General features: G+C 31.9%; 1 protein-coding gene across 1 annotated transcript; it reads right to left on the reverse strand.

The window, feature by feature from the left end:
- Positions 1-11278: 11278 nt before the first annotated feature.
- On the reverse strand, positions 11279-13515 carry LOC139489920 (uncharacterized). The gene is made up of 2 exons (XM_071276767.1): positions 13492-13515; positions 11279-11842 (listed from the first exon to the last, which is right to left on the reverse strand). Exons 1-2 carry the CDS (start codon positions 13513-13515, stop codon positions 11279-11281), a joined length of 588 nt encoding a protein of 195 aa, XP_071132868.1.
- Between the last annotated feature and the right edge of the window lie 245 nt (positions 13516-13760).

Raw genomic sequence — 13760 nt, forward strand, 5'->3', positions numbered from 1 at the left:
GGTGCAACATGTGGAGCAGTATATGCTTACCCTTCCGGAGCACCTGAGATCACCCCTAGTTTTTGGTGGGGTTCGTGTTGCTTATTCTTTATTTTTTTTTATGTACTGTCATGTGCACTATTGTTTGTATGTTTGTCTTTTTCATTTTTAGCCATGGCTTTGTCAGTAAATTTTCGATTTATGAGTTTGACTTTCCCTGATGGTATCTTTCGTCTCTCTTCTAAAAGAATCCGTTATTCAAATTGTTGAAGTTGGGGGTCAAAACGAGGGGTATTTTTCAACGTAAAATTTAAGAATCTATCAAAATTTTACATCCTTTTTTGCAATAGTAGTACATATTTCGCATCATTTTCCAGATCGAACAGGATATATATTACCCTGCAAAATTAATGTATTGTTCAATAATTCTGGTCTGGTTCTTAAACGTTCATGTTTGCAGCTGAACGTAGAAAAAACCTACAAAACAATCAATGAAAATAGTCGCACATCAATGATGATTTCGAAAACTGTTTTGTTAAAAATGTTCATATTAGTACAAACCAACAACTCCCCATGACCAAGGAAACTATTTTTCACTAAACATATATAAGGAAACTCACAAATCATTAATAACTGCAACACCCCTTTGTCATCCTTTCTTATCAAAAGCCTTTTGGTGTTTCCAACACAGGGACATAGAGTCAATCCTTTTTTAGATTCAATTGGGAGTAGACACCGCTAAACTGAAACATATCTTACCTCGTTGTATTGCCTTTATTTCATTTTATACAAGAAATAAAGGAAGAAAATAACAAGGGATCAAACAAAACTCCAAGTCGAAAAAATGGACAGTGACATGGTAAAAAAAATTCTTTGTTTTTTATGGTATATAAAGGCAACAGTAGTATACCGCTGTTCAAACTCATAAATCCATGGACAAAAAACAAAATCGGGGTAACAAAGTAAAACTGACGGAAACGCATAAATATAAGAGAACAACGACACAACACTACAATGTAACTAACACACACAGAAACGGACCAAGCATCAGACAAAATCCCACGAGAATAACAAATATAACATCAAAACCAATTTTATAAGGTATACACGTTTTGTTTAACTTTTGAGCAGCATTCAGAATTTTGGAATATCTGTTCACAAAACATCTTTTTGTCGTTGTTAGCTATTGATATTATATGCTTAAATATAGTAGTATCTATAACTTAATAGAAAATATCCATCGCTATCAATAAAGACACTACGAATTAAATTGTGTGTAAAAACTTATTACAACAAATTATTGTTTCAGTTGTTTTGAAATTACATATTTTGTTTTCGTAATTGTCTTTGGGTGTTCTTTGATGGTTAAATTACACAAATGATATCCATATTGATAAAATATATGCGAGTAAAATTCATTGCATATGGGTTTTTGACGTGATGAAAGATATAACTCATACCTCGCAAATCACTTAACTTGTGAAGCATACACCAGCAGCGTCAAGTCATGAATTCTTTATTTACGATCCTGAGAAAAAGGGATCTAGATCTTGAATAACTCAATTATTTTAACAACCATCGCAGTAAAAATTGTCAGAATGAATTTCATCTTCTGTTTTATGACGAAGTTCGTGTCGTTAACATTTATGATAGATTACTCGTTCGCTTAATATTCATTTCTCAACATGGAATACTTCTGGTTAAAGATTGCACAATTTGATTTCTATTCATGTAAAACTCGCTGACGTCTGACAGAGAGTGTCAAGACTATTTAGAGATATAATACCCACGAGTACAATTTCTTACTGAATACATTGATGTTATCAAACAATTACGACTTCCCGTTTTTGGTCACGAACGTTTGTAATGGTTGTAATGCTAAAGGCAAGCAACGCTGATTTAAGAATCTGTCATTAAATAAATATAACTTTCATAATTTCCACGAAAATGTGTTTTGCTGTATTCGTTACGTTTTTATGTTCACAAGAAATGAAACATTTACATAAAGAAATTATGTTTCTAACAAATATTCAACCTTGCGCGCAACAAAAGGCATAAATATCAAAATAAAAACAATCAACCTAATATGATAACATTTTAACGTTGTGTTTCCGTTGTGTCGTTTGTTTTCTCTTATATTTGAGTGTGAATTCACATTACTATAATACGTGTCACGGTACTTTTCTATCCCAAATTCATGTATTTGGTTTTGATGTTATATTTGTTATTCTCATCTGATTTTGTCTAATGCTTAGTCCGTTTCTGTGTATGTTACATTTTAATGTTGTGTCGTTGTTCTCCTCTTATATTTAATGCGTTTCCCTCAGTTTTAGTTTGTTACCCCAATTTTGTTATTTGTCCATAGATTTACGAGTTTTGAACAGCGGTATACTACTGTTGCCTTTATAGATTCATGTTTTGAGTGCTGATCTGTTGTATCATGATTCTTTTAATAGGTTGTTCTTGTAATTAAAAATGGTCATACACTTACAAAATATCTGTGTTAAAAGTTGTTAAATATGCTACTCAAATTTTTCGAAATCATGTGCTTTTTTTTGTCATACTTGTTCAATGGATTTTATCTGCTTAACAACTAAACTGAAAACAAAACTGAAGAACAACCATTTACTTTAACCATGTTTGGCACAACTTTTTGAAATTATGGGTCCTCAATGCTCTTCAACTTTGCACTTGTTTGGATTTATAACCCTTTTGGTCTATTTACACCACTGGGTCGATACCACTGCTGGTGAACGTTACGTCCCCGAGGGTATCACCAGCCCAGTAGTCAGCACTTCGGTGTTGACATGAATATCAATTATATGGTCATTTTAATAAATTTCCCTGTTGACAAAACTTTAAATGTTTCGAAAAACTAAGGATTTTCTTATCCCAGGAATAGATTACCTTAGCCATATTTGGCATAACGTTTTGGAATTATGGGTCCTCAAAGCTGTTCAACTTTGTACTTGTTTGGTTTTATTACTATTTTGATCTGAGCGTCACTGATAAGTCTTATGTAGACGAGACGCGCGTCTGGCGTATTAAGTCATAATCCTGGTACCTTTGATAACTATTCGTCCCTTATATCTCCCTTTTATTCAAAGTAATAAACCGGCGAGCACAAACTTGCAATTTTAGTCTTTAACTGTAAATAGTATTATAGATTTTTGGTAAACAAAAATCTGTTACACTGGTGTATTTAATAATATAGCAAAAATACCCCAGACAATTTAAAATATGTGAAAAAAATATTATGTATCGAGTGTTGAATTCTGTAGTTGCTCAGCAGTCGATGTTGTTAGTCATTTATGTCTTTGTTGTAGCTATATTTATGCAGAATTTTAAATATATTACAAGTTTCAAAAATAAAAAATGAAGAACGGTTAGGAAACATGTTAAAATATTTGATACCTGTCATATAATGTTTTTAAATAGATACACGAAGGATAGTATTGCCAAGTCGTTTTAATATAACTGTGATGTCATTGCGACATTATTATCATGTTATAATTGACATAAAAATGATTATTTTTTGTATAGATTTTGAATTTGACTAATTATGACATATGATTTAAGATAAACCGATATTTTACTATCATTACCACCTTTGCCTCGGACGCCTTTATGGGTTGGTTTACTGGTATAGCTAATCTGTTTCACAGATGACAATGAATATGTTCATATTGTCTTAACTACAATTCCGTCCTCATTTCCTTGAATGAGACCAACCGAATTAAACTTACCCCCGGGATTCTACTAACATGAGTAACACGACAGTTGCCACATGTGAGGTACGCTCTGCTTACCTTCCCGATCCCCTGTGATCACCCGCAGTTTTGGTTTATTTTCGACTTATGAGTGTGAATGTCCATTTGTATCATTCTCGCTGTTGTTTATATCTATAACATTATTTCTAAAACTATTCTAAAATTTATCAACTTCGTTAGCTTTTATTCCTAAAAATGCCAGACAAGAGTTCATAAAATTTGAAACCAAATATAAAGGCAACAGTAGTCTACTAGTGTTCAAATAACATTCTCCCCTTTGATAGTTTTGAAAAATTATGATTGTATCTAAATTTAATTAAAACATTATAATCGGAGTAAGTGATTTTGAACTTCTTTTACCATATAAAACAATTTCAGCTATTGCGTTTCTGAAGTGTTTTAGAATGTACTATATGTAGATTATATAAAGTGTCACATATTAACATAATTGTTAAATAAGTGTTATTTGTTGAGATGGGTTAGAATAGGCAAAAACAAATAAATGTACCCGTTATAAAAAGCTGGAATACATAACTGTAAGTGTCATTAGGACCAAACTAATGAAATAGGCCTGAAAACAAAACAAAATTTGATCTACAATAATTCTTAGTTCTGTCATCTTTAAATTCCTTGTTTATTAAGAAATTAAGACGCTTCCGAGTTTGACGTTGAAGACCATAGCGGTATTTCAAATGAATACATTCTAAGTGTAAATTGATGTTAACATTCGTACCCAAGCATCTTTCGGCATAATGCTTTAAGTTATGCAAACCGCTTCGGTTTTTATTCAATGTTATCGGATAATTGAATAAGTGCTTGTAAAAAAATATTGAATCTTTCATTGAAAAAAGCTTAAACAACTATCGTTTCCGTTACTTTTTCGATTTCATTAAAACATCTGTCTGTATTTTCTTAATCTGTTAATTACTAAGCATGACGATTTTTTCTAGTGATGGCTGAGAGACCTTATACTGTTAAATTTCATTATCTATAATCATTAGAAGAAATAACGAAATGAATTATTGTTTTTCTTGTCAGTGTATAGAATATTGTCGGTAACATTGTTTTACGCGCATGTCTGACAATGCATTTTAAGCGTGATAATCAATGTATTTGACAATAATATCCTTTTATATAACCATCTGTCGACTCTCTGTTAAATTTGAAACAAATGAGTCGGTTGGACAAACCTTATTGTTTCTTTTTCCCCTAGGAATGCTGTCTAACGTTTTACACATCAGATGAAATGGTGGAGCCCGTTGTTTAATTATTACAAATAATAACTTGAGATTTCTGATATTTCGGATGATTGAAATCAAATTAGTCTTTTATATTTCTTTTTATCGTCATATAATCTCGCATTTCAATTTGATGTCATCCCTCATGTTATGCATGTCATATTACTCAATTATCCCATCTATCATCATCGCGTATCTTTTGTCAGAAGGAACAGAAGTTAAAATGAATTTACAGATAACTTACAATTTGGGAGTATACAAAATATTTAGTATGCTTTTGTTGACGAATTAGTTTATGGAGACTTCTGTCCATAGTATCGATTATTTGTTCTTCTGTTTGGTTATTTGCTCCACAGATTTGTTGCAAACTTATAATAATAACAAGGCACAAGAATAAAGAATTGCCTTCATAACGTTAATAGACAATAGCAGTCATACATTGAGTCTAATCGTATTCCTAGAATATGTATTTGTAGCTGCACAACAATGTTATTACTTAGACACTCATTAACATAGAACAGCTTCCATTAATTTAAATGTGCAAATACTGCATTCTGCAAAATGCTCAAAATTGAAAATAAAATCATGAAAAGCTATAAGAAACAAATAAGATGATGAAGTAACATTAGCCAGTTGTTCAGTAAGGATAAAACTCATTTGTTTGGGTTGGCTATTGAATAAAAGGTATTTTGTATGAATGATATAGAAAGGTAACTTATAATTTGCTCTTATAAAACTTTGTTACTGATCGACCTATGAACTAGAACATTTATGTATATTAAAGCGAGCTAAATTCATATTGTTTACTACAACACGAACTCCACTATTTCGGTCGCGAATAACTTAACTTGAAATTATCGAATTTGAATTTCAATCTTTACCATTACATCTTTCTATTATTTTTTTTATTATTTGAGTTTTATTTTATTGATTTTTTTTGGTTGTGTATCCTGTATGGTGTCGGCACTATTTTCAACTCCACCAAACCGGTCGAAATAGACTACCGTAGTTCTATGTTGAAGGGATATGAAAGCGCATCCGTCTTGTATGTACAAACTGTAAGCGTGGTGCACCTTGTAGTAAAATAAAAGAGTCAGCAGTCTCTCGGATAACTCAACTTGAACTTTATCTATTAGACGAAGCAGAGAAAATTGTAAATTAAGAATACATTATGATATTAACGAAGCAAGTAAATATAATCCAAGTGGAGAAGTATGCTTGAGATCATCCATTCAATTTACCTTATGTAGTACTTATCCGGGCATCTGCACAATCATACTAGATTAAAAACCTAGGTTATTTATTTTCCTGACTAATACACGAAATAGATCTTTTATTTCATTAACAGATATATCTCAAGATGTCTGTCACAAAGATGAAATGGATTAAGTTCCTGTTTGTAGCACATGTAATGCAAATAGAGTTAGAGCTACGGACAACTCGAACTGTCATGTTTCCTTCTAACAACATGACAAGCACTAGATTCCTCAAACAGAGATATCATCAGTATAACGGCTTGATTACAAGTCCTTCGCGACAAAATTACATTACTTTTAACAATCTGGGATCGGTATATTGAAATTAATCGGCTGAAATAAATTCCTACATCTGATTCTTCATCAGACGTAGTTGATATTAGCTTTTAAAAATATTAGTCTGTGTTAGATGTCACTAACTATGTCAAACAATATGGAAATTTAAAGTTACCACATCGTAGATATACACCCTACTTTTTTTTAGGTATTTATGAAATATCGTTTTCAGTTCAATCAGCAAATTACAATCAAAGGAAATTGAACTGATTTTAACAGAAAAATAAAAAAATAACGTGTACTTGTACGGTAGTAAACATCTCACGTGACAACGAGTTTGAACGAGCAACAGCAGTCAAATAAAATCACAAGTAAACAAACAAATTTGATAACACAAAAACAAATTAATATAGTTTTCATTTTTTTGTTTAATACTTTTAAACATGACGATATTGATTTATAATGTTTAAATAAAAGCTAATTGTTTACTGGTAGTCTTTCATTTGTATACATCTATAGGACTCGGTCTTGTGATTCATTTTCGAAGAATAATTCACTTTACCATTGTTTGAACTAGATTCATCACCATTTCACAGGAAAACTGTACTTATAACAACAATTTCTAGCCTTGTCTGTAGTTACTCGTATTGATTATTGCATAAGTAATTATAACCTTGCATTTTGTGTAACCTTATACATATTCATACAGTCTGTTTTGAAACATATAATTCCAAACCTCTAACATTCACAATTAATATAAAAAAATCCTCACCATTGACGCATGGTCAATTCTGATCAATACTGTTGATAAGACAATAACAATCAAAACCAAGGAGTAAACAAAGACTAAAAAAACCAAAGGACATTTACATCAACAGTTATAAATAATGAATAAAAAACAACACAAACTCCACTAAAAACCGGGAGTGAAATCAGGTGCTCCGGATATCAAATCAAATAACATTAAATCAAATTATGAGAAAAAGCCGATGCACAATAAAGCCTTTTATATAAAAAGACCAGGAAATGTTTTGAGATTGTCCTCTTTTACAGCATCAGAGTCATGACGGCACTAACTTGGTAACTTGACAGTATTCGTTTTTTTTCTTAGAACATTCAAGTTGAACACAAAACAGTAATCATAAGGGACTTGATTAGTAGTCAACTCTTTTAAAAGTCCAAGAAGAAAGTTAACATACTAAGAACCGTCCCTTCTGGTTCTTTTAAAAAAAAATATCCTGACTGTTTAATTCGAAGTTGGGTAGAGTCAATATCATTCAAATTTATGCCTGATTTTGTAATGCAGCAAATGTCTTATAATAGTGGTTTTCCAGTCTTACTTTGACAGATTTCGTTATGTTTCATGTGCTTTCCCTTTTTTAATAATCTTGTTCGGTATTTTTTGCTAATACATTTGTACATTTTCACATAATTGTAAACTAATCACCATTCAAAAAATATCATGGGTATCAATCGCACTATACAATCTTATACTTATAGGGTTCGTTATATTATTAGTAATATTATTAGTTGTAGTTGTAAATTATCTAGATGTTGATCTCTGTCAGAAGAGAAGAAGCTGTTTCTAAATGTAATGTATGCGATGTACCACTCAGAATCATGTCTCTGTAAAACGAATATTGTCTTCGAAAAAGAAAAAGAAAATTACTTATTTTAGAATTAAATAAACAGCACATACTAATATATTTTATAAATACATGCAAGAGACTGCAGTTATGAAACTATTTTTTAGAGTAAAATTTATCGATTTTCCAACATTATTCAACATACAAATTTACAATGTATATTTATTATGGATAACTATTCAAGTACATGTATACTATTTCATATACATGTACTGTGGATTTCTGGTTTGTGCATCCATTCGTCTCAAGTCACGAGTCTAACGAATTTTTTTAGTAATCAATGAAATTTATTATCATATCCAAAATAATTCTTTCGGTCATTCTTAATTTTATGTGTCCTAAATTGTAGATGAGTTACATTTTAGACGCTTGTTACCTTTGTTGTGTCCTAAAGTGTAGATGAGTTACCTTTTAGACGCTTGTTACTCTCTGCACTGACATTCTTCCACTATTTTTTTTCACGTATAAATAAAGGCAACAGTAGTATACCACTGTTCAAAATTCACAAGTCGATAAAAAAAAAACAGATTCGGGTTCCAAACTAATAAAGGCAACAGTAGTATACCGATGTTCAAACTCATAAATCCATGGACAAAAAACAAAATCGGGGCAACAAACTAAAACCGAGGGAAACGCATTAAATATAAGAGGAGAACAACGACACAACACTACAATGTAACACACACAGAAACGGAACAAGCAACAGACAAAATCCCACGAGAATAACAAATATAACACCAAAACCAAAAACATGAATTTGGGATAGACAAGTAACGTGACACGTCTTATCGCAATGTGAATTTACACTCAAAAATAAGAGAAAACAAACGACGCAACGTTAAATTGTAACACATACAGAAACGAACTATAATATAGCAATGGTCATATTCCTAACTTGGTACAGGACATTTTTAAAGAAAAAAATGGCGGGTTGAACCTGGTTTTGTGGCATGCCAAACCTCACCTTTTATAGCCATGTGAAATGTAACATTAAGATGACAACTCAACACTACAGGACTACAATATAAATAAATTGGAGAATACAATTGACAAAGAAACACACGAACAAAAGCCAACAAAAGGCAACAAGTTGAACATTTTAATACGCCAGAAGTGCATTTTATCCACACAAATCTACTAGTGATGCCCAGATACAAAAGTTTGAAAGCCGAAACAAGCACAAAGTCGAACAGCATCGAGGACCAAAAGATCAAAAAAGTTGTGCCAAAAACGGCCAGGGTTGTCTGTTAGTTACCAGAACATCCTTATCATTTAGAATAATTTATACTTTAGCAAACAGTAAATTTATAAAATTAGTAAACAAAAGCTGTACATGATAGAACTGAAATATTAACTAATTACAAGAAACAACTGAAATACATTACATAACCAGACATTTGCAACACAATATGTAGACACATCCGAATATGTTTTAACCTCAACGCCAAGTGACGTGATATTTGAAATTGTAAAAAATGACAAAAAATGATGACGTCATTTGAATTTGTAAAACAGATCATCAAAAAATGAAAAATAACTTCATTTGAATGAATAAGATAGAACTAGGACTGACCCAAGATTACATTTGAACTGAGGGAAACTGAGGGAAACTATCAAATAACATTTTAATGGTGTGTGTTCTGTTGTGTCGTAGAGAACTTGGTACAGGTCATTTTAAGAAAAAAATTGTGGCATGCCAAAGCTCCCGCTTTTATGGCAATGCTAAATATAAATTCAAAATGACAATATTACACGACATGACTACAATACAAATAAATGGGAGAACATATAGAACAGAGAAACACACGAATAATAGCTAACAAAAGGTACCAGGTTTAAATTTTAATACGCTAGACGCGGGTTTCGTCCACACAAGACTAACCAGTGACGCTCAGATAAAAAAAAGTACGAAAGCCAAAGCAAGTACAGAATAATTCATACTTTTGCAAACAGAATTTTTGTATAAAATGACTATGTAATAGATATACATGATTAAGCTGAAGTGGTGACTAACTACAGAATAAAAACGGATACATTACATAAAACAACCTAAACCAAAAGATCTGTATTAAACAGCATTCCGTAATGATATAAAAACGTACAAGCTTCCTGCCTTTCAACGGGCACTTACATATGTTTTTTTAAGTATTCAACCTACACTTTGTTTGGACCAGTAATATAATTAAAGAATTAGACAGTAAGCAAACAAAAAGCATTTGCTTCAACATTACCGGCATTACATGCCACGAATATATAGTTACACACAAAGCAATTTTAAAAAACTCATTAAATTGCATGTTGGAAAGAAAAAAAATCTTCTGATGTTAAATAAAGGAAACAGTAGTATACCGCTGTTCAAAACTCGTAAATCTATGGACAAAAAACAAAATCGGATAACAAACTTAAACTGAGGGAAACGCATTAAATATAAGAGGAGAACAACGACACAACATTAAAATGTAACACACACAGAAACGGACTAAGCATTAGACAAACTCCGATTAGAATAACAAATATAACATCAAAACCAAATACATGAATTTGGGATAGAAAAGTACCGTGACACGTCTTATGGTAATGTTAATTCACACTAAAATATAAGAGAAAATAAACGACTTACCGGAAACACAACGTTAAAAATGCAACACACACAGAAACGAACTATAATATAAGAATGGCTATTTTCCTGACTTCGTACAGGACATTTTTAAAGAAAAAAATGGTGGGTTGAAGTTTCTTGAATTGAGGTAAAGCAAAGCAAAAACAAAAACTTAACATTCAGTTTTAAATTTTAAAGAATGGTGTTCCCGTCTGTTGAACGTGTCACGTTAATACAGATATTTGATATACCGAATGAAAGAGGAAAGAAAGATATCATAGTGCCATTCAAAAGCATAGTGACATTCTTGTTCTTGTTCATTCACATAATATATTATCAAAAAAGAATTAAACAAATGTTCCTATTAAAAGTTCTCAAAATCGAATATTTTGACAAAGAAAAGCTATGGCTAGTATAATAAATTAACAGCATCGAATTTGTCTAGAAAATATGCATCTAATTCAGTTTGGTAGAAATTGTGTCCAACTGAATTTTGTCTCCATTTTTTATTTTGTTATATAAAAGTTAAGGACTGAGTTTCTTCCCAGATCTGCAACCGACCGGAATCTGTATTTGGATAAAACCCATAACAACAAAAATATTCATACCCAGAATCATCAGAATCACTACAACTGTTGTCAGAGTCTGGTACAACTCCGGTGAATTCTATCAGTTTTAAACATGAAGCTGGTACCTTACCCACTAGTAAAACTTCCTGGTGACTTTCTGCAAATTTGTGTAACTTTTCATTTATCTCTTTGTCATTTGTCTCGTATTTTTTCCTTAATATATTTGTTGTCAAATCAATTATTGTTACGTTTTCTGGTAAACTTGCAACGTCGATTTCAGCAATGTGCTTCATACACCATTTATATTCACTGTTTAGTTTCAAACTTCTAAAAGATTCTGCTTTGTAAAGTGATGCACAGATGGAAATATACTGAGAAGAATAACCTCTATTACTGCCGGTTGCAACATGAGTAGCGACATCTTTCCTGGCATTTAGTGATTTAGCGGATAGTCCCTTTAATATATCTTCATTATCATAAAGTAATCTGTATAACTTTGGAATATTTATCTGAAAAGATGTAAACAATGACAGTTTAAGGAATACCGTTTTAGATATGAAAAATATAAACTTTTGTCTAACAGTTTTTCTCTCTCCGAAGTTTATGATTTGGACGTTCCTGATGACAGGAAATCAAGGAAAGTGTTTCGAACACATCATAATATAATTTACTTTTAGTCTTACAACGTTTAATACTGTAATCAGAAATAAAAGTTTTTTATTTCGACTTTTTTTTAATATTCAAATAAAAAGGTACAACAAGAAAGAAAAAATAAGTTTATCAATACAGTACTTTACATGAAATAGGATAGTCTGCTCTTTGTTCAAACGACTACATATGAAAAGGGAAATAACAGTCCACAACATGCTACACAGAAAGTAAAGATTGGCCTGCACCCACCATAAACAAAATGTAACTCTGTTATGTTATTGGAGTGTGCAAGAATTTCTACTCAACTTGATTTATAATTAGCACCAAACGTATTACTAATGATATTGAAAAATCTTGTAAATAAGAACGAAATTTGCTTTGGCAAATGTAAAATGCTAAGCATTATTTTCTGTGCACCAGGTATTCTTTAACGTCAAGATACATCATATCGAGAGAAACACATCAGCTATAAGAGGAACACAACGGAGCAACATAAACATTGAAGTGCAACAAAAGCAAACGCCAACAAACATAGAAACGGACAATTAGATAATAACTGCCATACTCTTTTTTTTCTTAAGAAAGAATGGAGGGTTGAATCTGTTTTAATTGCTAGCCAAGCATCCCGGTTATATGACAATGTTAAAATGACACCCACGTCGCGACATACGAACACAAGACAACGCAGTACAGTGAACGCATAAATGAATGATATAATTGTACATTGCTTACATGTAAACCCCAGAATAACAACGAACATATTTGATTAATGACCGTATGTAACTACTGAATTAGTGATGTAAATATAATCTTGAAATTCATACAGTTGAAGGGAACGAGATCGGAAATTCAGCAATTACACACTCCTAGTCCAAAACATTATCAAGATTATGACGGTATTAAAAGGCTTTTTTAATTAATGCTGTGACCATGTCATATATTTTGACTAACATAATACTAATTTATTCATGGAATCTGGAAATTAACTCGACTATACTGGCGAGTGTTTTAAGCCTCTATTTCTCATTTCTAGTTCCCAGATTTAGCCTGCTTTATGATTTTTTACGAGAGTTAATACTCTGCTTATGCCTGTCGGCGGCAAACAGTTAGTGTTTTCTACCATACATGTTCAAATAGATAGATATATAGTCCCTCCAGACAACAAAAGGATTGAGGTCTACGACGTGACAATAACCAACTCATCATTTTTAATTTATCATTCTGTACGCAGATTTTGAAAGGACTCGCACGTTATTGTAGTGACGAATACATTAGGAAAGTGTAGACGTGCCTCTTCACCATCACTTACAGATGATTCGGTCATAAAGAAAATTAAAACTAACTGACAGTGTGATAAACCTGTTTCTGAAGAAGAAAAGGATGACGAAAATGTATCAAAACCTGTGAAAACCTCACCGACAGATGAAACGGGCATACAAATAACCAAAAACAGACTATGATAAATCTGAAACTAACTTGAAGGATAGAAGCCATGCAGAAAACATACCACAACCTGTAAAAATATCGCCATCACTGACGAATGAACCAGATCAATACATAAAGGAAACCAATCCTGACTGCGATAAACCTGAAACTGAAGAAGAAAACGACGAAGAAAATATTCTACGACCTGTGAAAAGGCGAGAAGAAGCGGTAATTTTTAACATCTTATTTTACCCTTAAAATGTCATACATATGAATTGGGAATTTTCGCGTTATCATAAATGTTGTCATTAGTTATATTAACCTCAATACTAGGAGTCTGTTCCTCCGCTC

This window comes from Mytilus edulis, chromosome 9 (assembly GCF_963676685.1).
Source record: "Mytilus edulis chromosome 9, xbMytEdul2.2, whole genome shotgun sequence".
NCBI classification, from domain to species: Eukaryota; Metazoa; Mollusca; class Bivalvia; order Mytilida; family Mytilidae; genus Mytilus; species Mytilus edulis.